This window comes from Camelus dromedarius, chromosome 26 (genome assembly GCF_036321535.1).
Source record: "Camelus dromedarius isolate mCamDro1 chromosome 26, mCamDro1.pat, whole genome shotgun sequence".
Taxonomy (NCBI): Eukaryota; Metazoa; Chordata; class Mammalia; order Artiodactyla; family Camelidae; genus Camelus; species Camelus dromedarius.
Window position 1 is genome coordinate 15,102,806 of NC_087461.1, and position 19,618 is coordinate 15,122,423.

Consider the following 19,618-nt stretch of genomic DNA (forward strand, 5'->3'; position numbering starts at 1 on the left):
GTCTTGAAATACTTTCTATTTTATTACATTTTTATTATAAGTATATGGGGACAATATTAGTGAGGCTTTATACCTTTGTGATTTTTTTCTTTCCTCCCCTTTTCATTTTGTCTTCCCTCCCCTCCTCTCTTCTCCTTTCTGTTTCTCTCTTGATAGCAGATGATGGGTTTCGAAGACATGACAGTATCTGGTAAGATTCTCTGGACCTGTCAATTTTGAGCAATGTGAAGATATGGGGGCAAGAGTCGAAAAGGCAAAGAGCGTGTGAGAGAGATGGATTCTTACAGATTTTGTGCAACACTAATTTAAACAATGTTAAACGCACAGCGTGATGCATCAAGGCTGGTGTAGGATGGCCCCAGTAGGTCTGAAAAGGATGGAAATGAGTAATAAGTGATACATTAGATAGAGCAAGATTTTAAAAAGGTTTTATTAAATTGAAAGCATCCATATGGACTTAGGACTTTAAAACTTTCCCCTCTGAAGCTGAAAGGGTTGGAAGAATCTCTGGTATCACACTGCCTAAACCCAGAAGGTGTGTGGGAAAACCTAATGTGTCTTGCTAGCCCTGGGCTTTGGTATCTTCCACTCCTCTCCTTAGAAAGGAACTTAGAGGATGACTGGTACCAGATCTTAGGAAAATATTGGAAAGAGCTTAGAACAGGAAGGCATAGCTAACAAATGTTTGCAAAAGAAGAGGAGGAATTGTGAGGCCTCCTACTAGATGTGAGAATGCATTTCAAAGCATCAGTAATCAAAGGTGTGTTTCACCAGACTTTTCCAAGAAGGGACAGTACCCCCAGATCACATTCACTTATAGTGTGTGGGACTGGAAGTATTAAAAACCAGTGTGAAAGGGGAAACTAGATTTTTAGAGAAAAGTTGAGTCTTAAGCATCACCTTGCATATTGTTGCAAAATAAATTTTAAAACTGAAATGTAAGGAAGAGAATGATATGTAGGTGAATTGAGCCAATTTTTTCTATGTAAAGGGCCTTCTAAGCCTAAAAAGGCATAGCATAAGCCACAAAGGAAAAACATGCATATTTGGCTGCAGAAAATTAAGCACTTTTTTGTGTCATAAAATATTATTAGCCAAATTAAATGGAAAATGTGGAAATGGGAAGTGTTTTTGTAATTAATACATATGGCTGGTAGCTATAAAACTAACAACAAAAATAAAATTGTGATAATTCAAATAAGAAACACACATTATCCCGGTAGAAGTACAAATATCACAAACAATTGACAAAAGAAAAAAACCTCCAGATGATAATAAACATATATAGTAAAACATCCTAAATATATAATAGTTTAGTTTTTGGATGTTCAGCAAAAAAAGGAAACATAAAAATGACATACAAATTTTTGATCTATAAGATGGACTAGGGTTAAAAATGGCAGCATTTCTTCATGAGGATATGGTGGGTCAGCATCCTTGGCTCCCGCTGATGGGAATTTGGGCTCTGCGGTCTTTTTGAAGATGAGTTTTGACCAGTTGCATCAAGGGCTTATGTAATAATTATCAACTTTTCACCAAGTAACCCCACTTTTAGACTCGATCTGGTGAAACTATCAGAGAACATTTGAATAGTAACATACGAGCGTGTATATCACACTGTTGATGGAGTGACACACTAAAGCCTCTTAAATGTTCAATACTGAGAGAATAGAGAAATACATCATTGCTTATGTGTTACAGAAACAAGGCAGGAAAGGGATTCAGTAAACTGTTACAAGTGTTTTTTTTAGGGGTAAGGGTGGAATCAAGGTTTCATAGAAGGACGTATCTTTTTCCTTTTTTGTATGTTTATAATTTGTCTTATCCCTCAAAATTAGCATGTATTATTTCTAAAATTCAGGAAAATGAAGATAACACTTAAAAATTATATATCTCTTTGATATATTTAATGAAATGCAGAACTGGTAATGATTAAATGTTTGGTGCAAAAACTCAAGGGATAAAATATATATACAATAAGATTATGATTTTAGTAAGATACAGTGAGTGCAAAGACTGAAAGGAGATACTTCAAAATATTAGCCCTAAATCTTTCCTGTAGTTTTCAAGTTTTCTTTTTTCTCTTTCGTATATCTCAACTTTCCAAATTATGCATAATGGGTGTAAATCTTCGATCATTATTGAGAAAGAGACAGCATGGTCAGAAGGGAGATTCTTCCAGTTGGTTTGGGCTTTCCATATAATGGGCATTCTGAAAGTACCTTTATCAGCTCTCTTTCATGTTTGGTGATAATCAAAAATTTGTTTTCCAAATAATAATGTCTCATCTCTGCAGGGAACAAGTAACATGATGAAACGACAGTCTGAAGCTTTTGGATTTGGAAACTGTGCACTCTACAAAGATACCTAAATACTGTTCTCTGCTCCTTTCTTTTCCCACTCTCTTCCAGGATTTAGATCTAAAATGAAAGGAGTGGGGAAAAAAAAAGATATGATATGCAGATTCCAGACACTTTTCCCCAACCAGAATGACTTTTAACTGCTAACATGAATTTTTTTCCTCAAAATATATCAACTCCTTTATTTCATTAATTATTTGGTGCCTTCCAGACTTTTTTTTTTTTAAATACTGGTGCTATTTTATAATTTCTCTTCTTTTAAAAATGTGCTTCTGTGATTTGTAAATAATCTGTTAACCCAGAGAATATTGGTTGATGTGACATTGAGCAAATCATGTGAAGTGTTTTTCATTCTTTGTAATAAACTGGAATATCAAAAGAGAAAACCTGATAGGTCTAAAGTAGATTAATGAGCATTTTAAACATTCATAAAGTTCTTTGAGACTTATAGGCCTATATTATCATTTATTATTGATATCCTAGTATTAAGAGATACTTTTGTCTGTTTCAGTCATTCCTACTCCCTGAATGACTAAACTTAGAACAAATCCCTTTGGAACTTGTACTATATTTTAACTTAGCAGTAATTACCTTAGATGGAAATGAAACACTAATAGCCTTGATCTGCAGGAGTAAATTTAACTCCAGAATATAGGGGTTAATGGTCTGTGGTGCATACCAAATGTGAACAGAAAGTTTGGGGGATAAGCTGGCTTCTGTTGTATATTTACATAAATGACTTTGAAAGCTGATAAAGTCAGTTTGAACAATTTTAAGTAAATACAAAGTTGGGTTTTTTGCTTGCACAGTGAATAAATATAGTAAGGGCAGTATTACATGATTTTATTGTATTTCATTTATTTTTATCACCATTGGATCATATGAGAACGATTCTAAGTGATACGGTTGTGTATCTAAACTACTACTTAACTAGCTAGGGTAAAATGATCCTTGTGTATGATTTTTTCTCTGGATTGTAGTTTGTCAGTGCTGATAACTATATCAATTTTTAAAACAAGACTATGAGGAGGAATAAGGGCTTTTATGGAGTGTATGTGTGTTTTCCTTTTCCTGGTATTGCTGGATCTGATTTGTGTGATTTGGTGACATCAAACAGTTCTGAATATTCGGGTAAATTACTAGAGCAAAGGAGAAAAGAACAGCTCTTGAAGGCATTACACTTTTATCTCGTATCTCCCCAGCATGAGTCTTGTTTTCACACCTGAAAAGAATGAAGGCTGTAATAGGAAACAACAAAGAGAGAGATCTTGCTGGATAATATGCAAATTAGTCTCCTGGTAAGATAACTTTTTTGAAAACATACTAGAAAAATAATTCTCTACATGTAATTATTAGAAAAGACTGGGTTATATGTTACATTATGATACAATTTGTTGTTCAGTTGTTAACTGAACAAAGTTCAAACTGCACAAAGTGGAAGGAAATCAGAATCTATTGTTCTAGGCATATTACTGAGTTCTCTCTCTAGATATAGATATAGATATAGATAAATTATAAATGATTGGATACAGATAATGAATTTGCTCACAAATATTATCCTGGTTTCATAGATGTAGAAAGTGAGTTCTAGAGTTGGGATTCATATTAACCAATTTATTTTTAAGGACCATGTTCCTTGCACTGTATCAAGCTGCCTTTACAAGAGTGACTGGTCAGAGAATCTATTATCAATGTTAGTAATTAGTCTTTGAGATTGATGCTCTTTGGTGATGCAAAATTAACCTTTGTAACATGCTTTGCTGGATGAGTTCGGCTTAGCTTTGTAATCCTCACAAGTTGCCTTTGTTCTTCAGGCCAACCTGTTCTCAGGAAGCAATGTATTCTGGTGACTAGGGCTGCTTTAGTTTGGACGCCTGGCTTTGCCACTGCGTATAGGGGCCCAGCAGGCATGGAGCAGTGGAGCCTACTAAGTATCTTTGTTTTTGCTTTTATTGAAGTACATCAGTTACAATGTGTCAATTTCTGGTTTACAGCACAAAGTCCTAGTCATGCATAAATATACATATATTTGTTTTCATATTCTTTTTCATTAAAGGTTATTACAAGATATTGAACATAGTTCCCTGTGCTATACAGCAGAAACTTTTTTAAAATCTATTTTTATATATAGTGGCTAACATTTGCAAATCTCAAACTCCCAAATTTATCCCTTCCCACCCCCTTTCCCCAGTAACCATAAGATTGTTTATTATGTCTTTTGTACTAAGTTAGGATCTTTCCAGTGAGTTGGAATTCCCTGTTCTCCACCTGCCTGTGGGCCCAGGCAAGTTACCTAATCCTTTTGATCTCCATGTCTGCATCTCTCAAACTGAGGGTGACTGAAATCAGTGGTTTTCAATCCATGTCCCACAGTGGGGCTTAGAGGCAGTTAGGGGTTGGAGGGGTGTGGGTGTCAATGGGGGTAGGGGATATCATTTTGGGGTGCCTACTGACTATGCTTCATCAACAGAACAGCTGTGTGTGTGTGTGTCTGTGTGGGTCTGTGTGTGTACCCATGGCACACCCTCAACCTCTCTGTCTCTGCCCTGATCCTAGATGAGATTTTGTTTGAACAAAAGGTTCTACATCTAAAAATAGTTGGAAAAACACTGAACCAAATAGTCCTTAAGATTCCTTCCAGCTCTGACTTTCCATGAGCATATGAAAGCAGTTTTACAGATAGAGAATCTCCCTGTCTTTAATTTAATTAAAATGTAATCTTTAAAATTTGCTGCAAAACAGTGTTTGATTGGAAATTTCAGAAAGAGCCTCAAAGAGAAAAATCAATGTCAAAATCTAGGACTGAGTCCTTTGAAATGGTAAAGCTATAAGGCACACTGTGTGGTGTCTGTGCTTTTCAGTGGAAAATCTATGATTAAATATCCTCTTGATGACAATTAAAATTTTTTTTCTTTTTCTTCTTCTGGGTTAAGTGTAAGATTGTATTCACAATCAGAATTCCCTAAAATAGACTCCACATCAGAAAAGTATTATTCTATCCAGACACCATGAAGTTCCTATTTTTCCGTCTGTACTTTTTCTCTTAGCAATTTATGTCATTGACAGAACACACCTGCTGTTTCCTATTTCCTTTGTGTCTCTGAATAAGGTGACTGGATGTCCACCAGAGAAAGAAGGGAAATGTTTGGCTACAAGATTTGCTTTTATTTGAGTTCCTTTTACTCTATATTTGGGGGGGCACTTAATTTAAATGAGTGTTCAGTATGCAGTAATCAAACAGTTGCTGAATAGTTCAACACTATCCAGTTATTGGTGGGCTAACTATGAAGGTCTAGGCTTCAAGAGACGTCACTCTTGAATAGTTCTGTCCAATAGAACTTTCTGGGATGATGGAAACCATCTCTATTTTTCCTGAGCCTGTGCTGGAGCCACCAGCCACATGGGCTACTCAAAACATGCCTCGGGCAACTAATGAACTAAATATTTGATGTTAATTAAGTTAATTTAAATGTAAGTCACCAGATGTGGCTAATGGCCACCCTATTCGTTGTAGCTTGGAATCAATGAAGTTGGTCAAATAGTCTTATGCTTAGGGAGATGGTATTAAATTGTTTTTTATTATTGGCACTTTTACAGTAAGACACAGATGACAGATTTTACCCTTAAATGTTTTTAATTAAAATTTTCTTCAGTGCCTGACACATCAGAGGATCCATAAGTTGACTGGATGGTGTTAGTAAGTTTCCCCTCAGGTCCACCCCACGTCTCACCTACTCATGCATCTGGGGTGAGGTCACTTTAACAAATTTTTCCTAAGATGGCCATCCCCGTAGATGCACCTTCACAGCTGCTGTGGTTTCCCTGGGAGTTAAGAGCTGAGATGGGGTCTCTCTTACTAGGGACACTGCTGTCTGTCTTCCTACTTTAGATGCATCTGTGCTCAGCACTCCCCCAGTCATGCCTATGGCTTCCCACATCCAGCCTGTACTCCACGCTGCTCCCCGCCCTGGCTACCCCTGGATGCCTCCCACAAGCTCCCTCGGAGCCCTTAAATCTCAGTGTCCATCTGGACCACCCTACATGCTGATCTGACCTTGTTTGGGCCCGGAGTTCAATTCTGGCTCCTAAAACAAGTATCACCAAACTGGAGCGTGAGTGACTCCAGGGGTCAGAGTCATGCCCTATGACACGGTTGAAGGGACTGAGAAGGCAGCACTTAGAGAATGTCACTATATGGACACTATTTATCACACACACATAGACATTTATTTTGGGCTCAGCACTGGGCAAAGTGCTTTTAATTCTCACTGAATCCCCATAGCAACTGCATGTTCTATTTTCACACATCTTAGGCTCAGAGAGGTTAAGTGACTTCCCCAAAGTCACACAGCTAGGAAGAGGCAGAACTATGATTTCTGATCATCTACATTCTTCGGCTTTCGAGCATCTAGTCTTAACCACAGTGCAATTCATTACAGAAGTGGGGGTGGTTCTTCAAAATCAGTGCAGAGGGCAAATCTAAAAGGGACTGGATTTTACATGACTATAAATAAGAGTTTTCTAATAATTCAAGCTCTTCACCACCAAAGAGCTTACTTTGTGCAGTATGCGGGGCCCCTCATTAGCATGCTGGTGGATCAGGAACTGGTCAGAGGCATTCTGGAATAAGTGTCTGGAATAGTCACGTGGTTGATGAGCTCTCTGAGTCTTTCCAATTCAAATTTCTTCTGAATATGATTTCCTTTCTCTCGAGGGCATTCGTTGCCAATTTATTCCCCTATGACTACATTTTAATTTTCCAGGCAACTCATAAAAACCATTCTTCTTTGTAAAACCAGAGTGTAATTTATTCACTACTCAGATTGGCATAAGCAGGGTGTTCTCTCCCTGCAGGCAATCGTATGTAGGAACCTGCATCATGTTTCCCTGGGGAATAAAGAATGGCCGGGATCACGGAATCTCAAAGATGGTGGCAAAAAGTATTTTAAGCATTTGGCAGGCTTTGTTTAATTTTGTTAGATATTAATGATCAGTGACAGGCAGGAGAGGAAGAATAAAATATCATCAGATTTTAGGTTTACAATGAGCCCTTTAAATAAGTGAGAGTGTGCTATTACCATTTTAATGTGCCCCTCGGTCTTTTATTGTGCCCCTTAATTATTTCTGATATGCTTCATATATGCAAGGTATTAAGTAGCATTTTTTAAAGCAAAGTGTATTTTCTATTTTGAAGGAAAATGCACTGAATATTTTAAAGTTCAATTTTTGCTGTTTGTAATTTCAAAAAATATGTTCAGTTTCTCTGATTAGGATAACAGCTCTATTGGATATATCACTGAGGATAACTTTATAGAAGATTACAGGATTAGAAAGCTTTTTTTCTCCTGTAAGAACATTTGGGAAAGAATAATCAATATGTATCTTTTTTTTTCTTTATCTGCCCATCCCACATTCCTCCTTGGTTATTCCCAATTGTGGCACCCCCAACTCACACAATTTGTGCCAGTGTCTGGAAGAGAATGCATACAGAATCCAAGGGGGCAGACTGCCTATAGATGCTTCCATAGAGATAGTTGTGAATTGTGATGATGGAGAAAGTTTTTGTTCTTAAAGTGATTATCATGGGTGATAAGCTTTAGAAAGAAAATACCAAGTAAAGAGAAGATGTGCCGTATATAAGACAAACATTGGGCTAGAACCACCTGAAAGGATTTAGTGATAGGAAGAGGAGGGGTTTGTATTTTAGAATGTAATAGAAAATAACATTTGTTTTGTTGGAGGTTTTACAGGGGCACCATGACCCGACCCACAAGGACAGCTGCAAGAACAAAGGATTCCAAGAACAAAAAACTTCTACACCAAGAAGTTTGCAACAGACAACCACACCCCCCTTCCTTTTTAGTATAAAAGGAGCCTGAAATCTGACTTGAGGAAGATGATTCTCCAGGATGTTAGTCTGCTGTCTTCTCGGTCTGTCAGCTTTCCAAATAAAGTTGCTATTCCTTGCCCTAAAACCTCGTCTCCTGATTTATTGCCCTTTCATACAGCCAGCAGAATGAGTTTGGACTCCATAACAAGAAGACTGGGAGGGGGTGTACTGGGGAACTGAAACAAGTTGGGAGGGGAGGATACTAGCCTGGGAGCACAGAAGGAAGCTTCTGCTTGAAGCAAGGGTCTTGAAGAAGGCTGGGGTTTCCAGGCAGGGTAAAAAAGTAAGCAAGGAACCTGAGAAGTGGCATTTGGGGAATGCCGAGGCCTCTAGTTTGTGGGAGCGTTAAAGAAGAGAAAAAAGCAAAGTTAAGGCAAAAAAGTAAATCTGGGGCTACATCGTGAAGACCCTTAAGTATCAGAGTGAACAGTTTGTAATCAGCTTGTGTGTGGATGACGTTCTACCTCCCTTCTGCTCAGGAGGTTGGTATTTTTCATGAACTCTTTCATATATTTCTGTCTTCTGGCCTACAAGGTAAGATCCTTGGTCATTTTAATTTTGATTTATTACACTAATGCTACACAGATTTTAGATTTATTTACTATACTGATTGATGACTATATAAATCACTTTATACAACTTTCTTTATATTATATGCCCTGATCTGTATCTATGGTACTCGAATTATGTAATCAATATTAGAAAAGTCTGTTTCATGCATTATATAGATGTTTCTGGGTATATGACGTCTATAAGCTGAGTTGGTTTAAAAGCATATTTGCTTAAAGCAGATTTCTAAAATGTCTTCTTTCTAGATCATTTCAATTTGAGCAGATAATTAGCATGTGGCCCAATCAGGACTCACTTTTTAAAGTCCTAATTCAGCCACAGAATCTTAGAGCTACAGGGCCCTTAAGCAATCATTTCCCCTTCTTCCTTCCTCTTTATTGTGCAGATGATGAAGAAACCAGGCTCACCGCCAAGGCACACAACCAGTAACTGGCAATGCCAGGGCTGAGACACTGTTCCCCAGTATCTTTCACACCACTCCTCTTTTCTGAAATATATGGCCAACAAAAACCAAACATTTAAAGTCCAATACACATTTACAGTGAAAAATTTCATAGGACACATCAAAATGGATCAGTCAGTTCCACAATTCAGATACAGTTATATGACAAGTGGTATCCCCTCAAACAAATGTGAACTTGTGGGCACAACAGAAAAACACTTCACAGTGAGACCATGCCTTCTCCTGCGTCTGACCATATTTTCTTAGTTTGGAATTTAGCTAACAATTTGGTCACTGGACCATCTTGGAGAAGCCAGGCCCTGGCACTTGGATGGCCATAAATAGTTCTACATTATATTACAGCAGACCCTTTGTTGGAGGTATTTTCCAAGCTGAAGTATAATGAACCCCACTAGCAACTAAGCAGGCATCCTTTGTATTAGCTCGCCTCGGGCTCTGCAGCACATATGCTGTTTTCTGCACTGGAACCTTCAGGGCTTTCTCTGGGGAGAAGACTGGTTTATCCCCATGACCTGAGTGCGGGCCCAACACCAGGCACGTGGTACGTGCTCAAGGCTAGTGGAAGAGAGGTGTGGACACTTCAGGCTTCCAAGGGGCGAAAAAGCAGCATGCTTAGAGAAATGAGTTTTTTTTCTGGATTCTAACTTGTGTTCATTCATTTTGGGACAGAGGCAGATTACACCCTTCTTCTGAGTCCTGGATTATGTTTCTCCCTCCCAAGACCCCTGAATACAATTTAGAAGGAAGATGGAGCCTAAATCAGACCACAGAGTGGCTCCCATTCACTTGGGAGGCCTTCGTGCTTCCTGCTCTTCGTTCACTTGGTGACCCCTGCCAGCCTTGAGCCCCTAGAGCTGCCCTGTAAAGTTCTGAGCTTGAGCTTTAGGAAGGGGGGAATTGAAAAGCCGCGGAACCAGAAGCGAGGGAGAGGCGGGGCCGAGGGGGAAGGAGAAGCAGCGGGACCGGAAGGACTAGCTCTGAAGCGGCGGCGAGCGGCGGCGGGCGGCGGCATGGAGCCCCTGCGGGTCCTGGAGCTGTACAGCGGCATTGGGGGTATGCACCACGCGCTAAGAGGTAAGGGGGCACAGGGCGCCTCTATCTGCACTTGTGCGTTGGCGCTGGTCTGAGCTCGGGCTCCAGGGAGGGGAGCAGCGGCGAGACGCTTGGGGCGGAGACTGGACGGCGCTCGGTTCTCGTGGAAATCGTCCGGCGCGGCGCCCCAGCCGGCCCCTTCCGGCGGGGACTCTCTGCCTCTCTCAGCGAGCCTGGTCCGAAGGGCGGGCCGAGCACCGGGCTGTAATGTTTGTCAGTCCTGATCCGCAAGGCTTGGCTGAAAAGCCCAACCTAAATGGTACTGACAGAGGGGGAAGGGCGAGGCCCCTGCCCTGTGCCAGTGCCCAGTTCTGAGTGTGGCTGTTACCCGGGGGCTTGGAAACTTGGTCCTTTATCCTCGAGGAAGTCAGCCAGGAAAGGGAGGTCGCTGGGCAGGGCTGTGCTGGTGAGGGCTGGATCGACATAGTGATGACTACATGCAAGCTGGGAGTTAGTGAACACCAAGTGGAACTACAGGTGAAGCCTAGAGGAAAGTCCTGGTCAGTTCTGATAATTGAAAAGAAACGTCTTGTCTTGATACATCACGTCTGAGTACATTTAGGCTCCAGAAGCACTGAGTTCAGACTTAGTTGCAATGTGACCTTGGGCTAGTTCCTCAACATTTTTGAACCTGTTTCCTGGTTTTAAAAGCGTGAAAAGTAGTTCTTTCAGAAATGCATTATTGTGAGGATTAAAGAACAAGTGGGTAAAGTTTATAATAATGCCTGGTACACTGTAACCACTCAAAATACTATAAATTATTCTATTTTATGTACCTCTTCCATTTTGAGGTTTTAAATTTCTTTGGTCCTGAGTTGGAATCACAAGGGTTATTTTCTGTGATACTCAGAAATATTTATTGAGCTCCTCATCGGTCCCAGGTACTGAGCTAGGCACTGGAGATACAGAGTGACAAACAGACTTGGGATGTGTATGTTTATTCTTAAATTACCAAGACAACCACAAAACTGAAACTTCCCTGCTTCTTTTTTTAGGACCAAGGGTTAACAAGAGACTTGTACTGTAAGATAGAGACAATATGTGATGTGTTGGGCACATCAGTTTTCTAAGCATTATCGAGTTTTGATTCTGGAAGAGGTTTGTGATTATTAAATTTGTATTATGTACCTATTTGATGGCTTTCTATATTCAGTTCTTATGCCAAAACTTACCAGCAGGAAAACACAACAAAACTTTAGTACTATTTGCTCTCTTAGTTAATTTTCTAATGTTGTATGTTAGCATTCCTTGCCACATCTTGAAATCCTTTAATGAATGTGACTTTGAAGGTTGCTTAGTGCTTTATCATAAGCTATAATTCAGCCACTCCTTAAGTGTTGAATGTTAGTTTTCCCCCCATTTTTTTGCAAGTATTAATGTGTTACAATAAATCTTGATTTTCTTTTCCCTGTGTTTTCTAGAAGTCAAATTAATTAATAAAAGATCTAAAAGTTGAATTCATTAATTCAGTGTGCTGACTTGTGCTCATTTGACTGGCAATGTGCTAGTTACTAAGTCAAAAATTATGAGAATTTTTTTAAAAGACTTGATAATACAGGAAGTTGCTTTGGGGAGGTTTCTGAGTGCCTCCCTCGAGTACATTTTCCTTAGGATTTGTATTATCCATTTTTAACCTTTGTGAATTTGATAGGGGAAATTGTATAATTTTAGTTTGCATTTTGGGGGAGTTAAGGAAACAGATATTCTCTCTTCTATCAGCCAATGCAACCTGAATTTGTACACAAATTTCTATTATCACTGCTGCTACCCCAAATCTAAGCTGTATCATCTCCTTCTTAAATTAGTAAAATAGTTTCCCAACTGCTCCACTGCTTCCTTCCACTCTGCTTTCCTACCCCATCCTTTCTCCATGTGGCAACAAAGGGATCTTTTGCATAGTGAACTGGAACATGTCACTCCCAGCTTTCGTGGTTTCCCTCTGAGGTTAGAATCTCAGTCCCCTCTTCTTAGGCCTATGAGGTCTGGCTTCTGTCTGCCTCTTTGACTACTTCTACCACTCTCCCCTGGTTCTCTCTCCCAGGAGAGGTTTCTTTCTCCACGCTCCTCAAACCCTCCAAGTTCCCACTATGTTCTGGCCTTTGCTTTTGCTCTTGTCTCCCCACAGAGTGCCCTCACCTGAGGCTTTTCCGCCGCAGCTGCATTTCATCTTTCACGTCTTAGTTCATTCGTGGCCTCTTCAGAGTCGCCTTCGTTGGCTGACCCTGTGATCCAGAGTAGCCTTCCTGCTGCCTCTGTCTTGTCCTCTCTCATCTGATGGTTTGATGTCTGCATATTAGGGATGTTGCGTCTTAATCGCCCCACACGTTTGCTGTCCAAAGTTCATTTCTTTGATGTATCAAAGTTTTCCATTTTTCTGTAATAGAATGCATTGCTGTTTTCCGTGGGGTTTTTAATACAATAATACAAAGTAATAACAACGGCAGTTAACTGCAGCAATTATTCAGGACCTTTCACATGTCAGGCCCTGTTTTAAGTGTGTAATAAGCTAGTTGGTCGTGGAGCCAGTGTTGTAACCTAGGTCTCTTTACCTGACCTCTTCACCATGCTATGCTGCCACTTTTCTGGTTAGAGCCACTAATTGAATCTATACCTTAAATAACAGTAAAAAGCAGCCAACAGGAATAATACTGAATTTAAATTTTGACAGATTTCTAGATAAGGTTTATGACTGACCTTTTAAAATTGTGGTAAATTATACATAACACAAACTGTACTAGCTACTTTTAAGTGTACAATTCAATGGCATTAAGTGCTACATTCACAATTTTGTGCAATCAAAACTACTACGTTTCCAGAAGTTTTTTGTCATCACAGATAGAAACTCTGTACTATCAAGTAATAACTCCATGTCTCACTTCCCCCAATCCCTGGTAACCACCATTCTACTTTGTCTCTATTCATTTGTCTGTAATAGGTACCTTAAATAAGTGTAATTATACAATGTTCTTTTGTGTCGGGCTTATTTCACTTAGTATAATGTTTTCCAGGTTCACCCGTGTTGTAGCATGTATCAATACTTCATTCCTTTTTATGGCTGAGTAGTATTCCATTACATGCATATATCATATTTTGTCCATTCATCTGTTGATGGGCACTTGGGCTGTTTCCATCTGTTGGCTATTGTGAGTAATACTGCTGTGAACATTGGTATATATGTATCTGTTAGAGTCCCTATTTTCAGTTCTTTTGAATATATACTGAGGGGTAGAATTGCTGGGTTGCAGTGAAGGAAGCAGTTTCATGAGTTACACAGCAGTGGCGCCTACAAGGGCACCTGCATATATGAATGGTTAACAAATAAGAATCTGTCTTTGTCATAAAATATAATATCAGCGAAAGAGCAAACTGTGGTTTAAGGTGGTGAATAAAGGAAAGTTCTAGCTGATTGCTACTGTATATATAGTCAACTACTGAGACAGCCTTAAAAGCCAAAAGTCTTGCCCTACCAAATAATTTTGAAAGGTCTTTCAAGTTACTAGTATTGAGTTTTAGCCACATAATCACATTTAGTAAGAATTACCTGGCCTTAATATTTTCTGTTAAAATGATCTCGTTTGTCACTCAGTTATTTTCTCAGTCTCTTTTGTCTTTATTTCTCAGTGAATTCTGTGTTTAACTTTCTGAGTAGCTACCAGGCTTTTCCATAGTGACTGCATAATTTTATATTCCTTAGAGTAATGTATGGAGAAATGTTCCAGTTTCTTTTATCTCCACATTCTTGACTTGTTATTCCATTTTTTGATAATAGTCATCGTAATGGATGTAAAACAACATCCCATTGTGGTTTTGATTTGCATTTCCCTAATAACTAAAGAAATTTAGTATTTGTTTCATGTGCTTTTTGGCTGTTTATGTATCTTCTTTGGATACATGTCTGTTTAAGTACTTTGCTCATTTTGGAATTGGGGTCTTTTTATTGTTCTGTTGTATGAATTCTGTATATAATTTTATGACATATATGATTTGCAAGTATTTTGTCTGACATAAGTGAATTTTACCAGTTATAAAAGGTACATTTACTTTCTTTGGTAGCACAACAGATTTGCCCCAAGCCCAGTGGACATTTTAATAAGTCATGAAACATTTTTCATCCTTAGCTGTATGTGTAATATGCTATTGTAGTGTTGTAGTAACTACATACATGCTTCTATATCTTTGAAGTTTCTTTTAACTTTATTTATATCTGTGTTCTGTATCTTCATGTCCATTTATTAACACAGTCCACATCCTATGGTATTCCCCTTCCCGTTCAGCCTCTAGCACAGAACCACCCTTGTGACAGGTTCTCTGTAGATGACTGTTAAGTTTATTATTGAATTGGTCATTAGTCTACTATCATGTTGGTAGCCCCCGTTTTTGTATGATACTAAATGCTTAGTTGCGAACCACAGAATCCACGCTCTAGCTAACATCAGTGGAGGAAAAATTATTAAAGGACATTTGGAACCTCACAGAATTTACAGGACACCCAACAAACAGGCGAGGTGAGCAGGAGCTCTGCTCAAACCACATTCTGGGCACTGCCCCACAAACCTTCACACTGCTCTCACGGCTTTCACCAGTGATGCTGGGGACTGCTGGGGACTGCGTGTGAGACATGCCATCACAGTGTTCCCCTGAAAGTTGGATCTCTGCCACTTGCCTCACCAAAAAGACGGATTTTCTCGTTTGCTTCCTCACCTTGCTGCTTCTGAGTTGAACTGATTGGTGGACATTAGATCTCATTGCCAGACTAGGACAGACGGGAGAGTGAGTTCTGGCTTGTTTTGGGAAGAAGGGACTTGTATTTGGCAAAATTTTGAAAGATAGGAGACATAAACAAAGATTCTAAATGGCCACAAGTGTAACAAATGTCATTAGACTCTTTAATACAGACTTGCCCCTGTGCAGGAACCACTCATTACCACTTCAATAGTCTTTATGCCTGCGCAGTCTGTAAAGTTTTGGCTAATGGGAATCTTCTAGGTGAAAACATCTTCCAGAAAACAGTGGAGGAAGCAGTTTCATGAGTTACACAGCGGTGGAGCCTGCAAGGGCACCTGCATGTATGAATGTTAGCAAATAAGAATCCATCTGTCTCATAAAATAAAATATCAGCAAAAGAGTAAAATGCGGTTTAGGTGGTGAGTAAAGGAAAGCTCTAGCTGATTGCTATTGTATATATAGTCAAAACTGGACAGCCTTAAAAGCAAAAAGTCTTGCCCTCCAAAATAATTTTGAAAGGTCTTTCAAGGTACTAGTATTGAGTTTTAGCCACATAATCATGTTTAGTAAGAATTACGTGGCCTTCTTTTAGGAATCCTTCAGGCATTACAATTAAAAAAAATTTTTTTTGCTTCTATTTTGAAAATTCTTTCATTCTTTTTAATTTCTGATACTTAAACTCTTTCTGACAATCATTTAATCATGTCCAGTAATTTGAAATTTGATGCTTTGTTTTTGCACAGTTTGGTCTTTTAAATCATTATGTTATCTGGCGCCGTGGGAGCGTAACCATGCACAGTGTTTACGTGGGACAGTTCAGGGAGAGGCTGTTTTGTCTCTGAGCTAAGAGAACAGTTCTTTTGTTAGAAGGCCTTGGTACTTCCTGGCTATGTGACCTTAAGGGAAAACTCAACTTTCTATATACCTCAATGTTCTCTTCTATAAAAAAGGTCAATAATAGCACCTACCTCAAAGGGGAATTGTGAAGATGATGAATTAAGAAAAATAAAACAGGTAAATAGTGTTTACAACATAGTAAGTGCTCAGTAAACATGGGCAAATATTATCAAATATGTAAAAGTTACAGAAAGTTGTTACATGGTGTTAAAAATGGCCTTTAGAAGAAACTGATTATTAACTATATGAAGCTGTCAAAGAGTCTTCAGACTAGATTTGAATTACACAGGAGTAAATTGTTGAAGGAAATAATTATTTAAAACTACAAAAGATGATACAGGAGGAAAATGAAGAGGTGAAAGAGAAGGGCATTGAAGAGAGTAGATTTTTCTGTCTGAAGGCTCTAGAGAATAAGCCATGGGCTGAACTGATAAACAAGCTGTGAGAAATTTCATGTAGCTGGCTAGATAAGAGATGGCTTCTTTAATGTATCCAGTATGGAGGGCTGGCTAGCCAACGACGGGTAAGATCCTCAGAGGAGGACAACCTAAGATAGGCACGGCCGGCTGGATCGGAGATGGCCTGCGACACGTATCCAGTATGGAGGGCTGGCTAGCCAACGACGGGTAAGATCCTCAGAGGAGGACAACCTAAGACAGGCATGGCCGGTTGGATTGGAGATGGCCTACGAAACGTATCCAGTATGGATGAGGGAGCATATTCCCTCTCCCAGATCTGTTTCATGTTCATTTTCCTGGTTTCCTTCCCAGTGCTTTCTCAAGTCCTCCATGTGTTTCTCTGGCTTTTTAAGTTAATGCCATTATTTAGGGATTAGGCAGATCTGTCAGATACTAGCTGTGTGACTATTGGAACATAATTCAGGTTTCTGGGCCCAGGTACCCTGTCTGTGAGATGGACTTAATACACCTTCTCAGAGGGTAATGGAATGTAAAATGAAAGAGTTGATGTATGAAAACTCATATAGATACTTAGTAAATCTTAGTTCCTTTTCTTTATGCCACATTGGTTTGTAACTAGCTTTCCCCTCTTTTAGTTGTGTTGGCTTCCCTCATTGATAAAATTGGGATGATAATACTAACCTTGTAGGCCTGTTAGGAGGATTTGATGACATAATGTATACATAGACCTAGTATGGTTCCTGGTACATAGTATGTAAGTAACACTGCTGACATTCCTTAGAGAAGGTCAGACATTTTCATACACTTGTTATTTGTATTTATTTTGTGTCTTGTTGCCATTGGTGTATTCTTTTTGCTTTTTTTAAACTGGTGTTTGCTGTTCAATTTTACTATGGTATTTTTTACCAAGAAGGATTTTGAAAGATGATTGGGAATTTTCCAGATAGTCAAGAAGGGAAATGGCAAACCAGACAGAAGGAACACTTTGTGCAGACACACAGGCATGAAATAGCACGGGCTATGTGGACACTCACAGTGTTAAGATATCATTGCAGGGTAAGTGCTGCAAGAAAGGAGGAGGTGTTTGCAAGGAACCAGACCATGAAATGGCACATGTGACCTGGTAAGTTACTTAGATTTTCATCTCATGGGTCTGAGTAGGGGATAGTAAAGGAAGGTTAATGAACTTGGAGTTGTGTTCTAGAAATGTTACCCTGTGACCCTAGGATGGGTGGGGAAATAACAGGCCAAGTGGTCAGTTAGGGGATTAGTTTTGAGAGATGATGAATTTAGGCAGAGCCAGTAAATAGGAAAGGCTTTTACCCATAAGATCTACAGAATCTAAAAAACAGTAAAACCTGGTAGTTATTTGGATGTTAGATACCCAGATTAATGACTTGGGTGATTTAACAGATGGCATAGTCAAGAAGGGGAGAAATAATAGGTTCCATTTTAGAGTTTGAGTTGTCTGTGGGACCCATGGAATTTGTGCCTTTTGGACTGAGGGAGAGATAGGACTGGAGACGAAGATTTATTTCTGTCAATATGTTGAGTGGATAGGGAGGTGGGCCAACAAGATGGAACACTGAGGAACATGGTATTTTGTGGCCGGGTAGATAAATAGTATTCAAGGAGGGAAACTGTGCAGGAAAAATTAGAGAGTGAGGAGAACCAAGAGAACGCTGTCCCATGAGAATAAAGGGAGGCGAGGACTTCAAGGAGTGATTGGACGATACAAGCCAAGTGAAATGAGGATTAAAATGAGTTCTTGGATTAGTTGCCACTTCCTGGCTGGTACCCCCTGCGTCACTCTTCTCAGCAGCATTAGTCTGTGTGCCTTGATGGTCAGAGAAGCTCAGAAACTCTTCACACAGTGTTGTCCCTTGAATCATTCTCAGGACACATTAATGTAGCAAAGGTGTTGAGAAGCCCTACGAAAAAGATGCTATTTGGCTTAAAACAGCACTTACTATGTATATATAAGCAAGGGACACTTTTTTTTAGTAGGGGAGGGGAGCACAGTTACCAGCATCCTGTATCACAGTGTTCCGTAGCGTGGCTTGGGAAATGACTGATTGGCACTGACGGGGCTGTGGGAGGAGAAGCTGGAATTGGATTTGGAGGTGGTGAGTGAGAAGTGCCAGGGCTCCGCGTCCTGATTAATGTGCATTCTGTTTGATTATGTTGACAGCTCTGACTGACTCTAAAGTAAGCTTCTCTGTGATTTTTCTGGATGGCAGGATTTGTTAATGTTCCCATTATCTCTTTTTTTTTCTAAAGATGTGCAAAACTGAGCTCCTGTTCTCCTTACTGCTCTCACAGCCTTCCTTGTCCCAGTAGATGCATCTCCCAACTTCCAGGGTCCAGGACCTAGTCTTGGAGCCACCTCTGTGTCTTCTCTTTCACTTACATCAGCAGATTCCATAGGCTAGACCCTCAAACCATAATTATGATTCTATCATTTCTCTCCATCTTTACCTTTATCACCTCGTCTCTTTGGTTTATCAAACATAATATATGTGTCCCTTAGAGTCACCTGACCCCACTGCCTCCAGGGACCTGGGCTGCTTGTTCAGTGTGGCCCCCAACTCTGATGCTGTTGCCTCATCCCATAACACTGCCAGGGGTCGGGGCTGGCTCACACCCTCAGAATGCTCAGTTTCTCCCTGGTATCTGCTCTCAGATGTGCAACCCTGGCTGTGAACATGAGATCTAGCTGCTCTAGCAGCTGTTTGGAGGGGTCAGATAACATGACTCTCAGTGGAGAGAAGGTGGAGACTCATGCCTGTGAAATAATAGAAAAGCCATGTATATATGTCTCTGCTGCTAGTTCCTAAACCTCTGATAACTTCCTCAGTGATAAGAACACTAGGGGCATCTTTGTTTTAATACTTGGTCTTTGACCCTGATTCCTGACACAGAGCCCCTAAATACCTTAGAGTTTCCTGAGTGATAGGCATATCCTTTGTTCCAATGAAATGACTCTTGTTGGGCTCCTGGATGACTTCAGAATGAGGACCGGTCATCAGAAAGACCAAAGCAATAATCAGAAGTTTGGAACTTTCAGCTCCTCCCCTACCCTCTGGGAAGAAGAGAGGGGCTGGGGACTAAGTTAAGGATTGATCCTGCCTGTGTGATGAAGCTTCCACGAAAACATTAAATATCTGTCGTTTGTAGAGCTTTTGGGTTGGTGAATGTATCC

General features: G+C 39.8%; 1 protein-coding gene across 5 annotated transcripts in view; it reads left to right on the plus strand.

The window, feature by feature from the left end:
• The first annotated feature begins 10,204 nt into the window (after positions 1-10,204).
• TRDMT1 (tRNA aspartic acid methyltransferase 1) overlaps positions 10,205-19,618 on the plus strand; it is a 43,307-nt gene continuing 33,893 nt past the window's right edge. For 2 of the 5 annotated variants that reach the window (XM_064479413.1, XM_064479415.1), the window contains exon 1: positions 10,254-10,357. Coding sequence is in view for 2 of the 5 variants with exons in the window: in XM_010992031.3 (XP_010990333.2) it covers positions 10,294-10,357 (64 nt within the window). In the remaining 3 variants the exon portion in view is untranslated. Of the gene's footprint in view, positions 10,358-19,618 lie in introns of all 5 variants that reach the window. The other 3 variants (XM_010992031.3, XM_031444626.2, XM_064479414.1) reach the window with 3 other exon arrangements.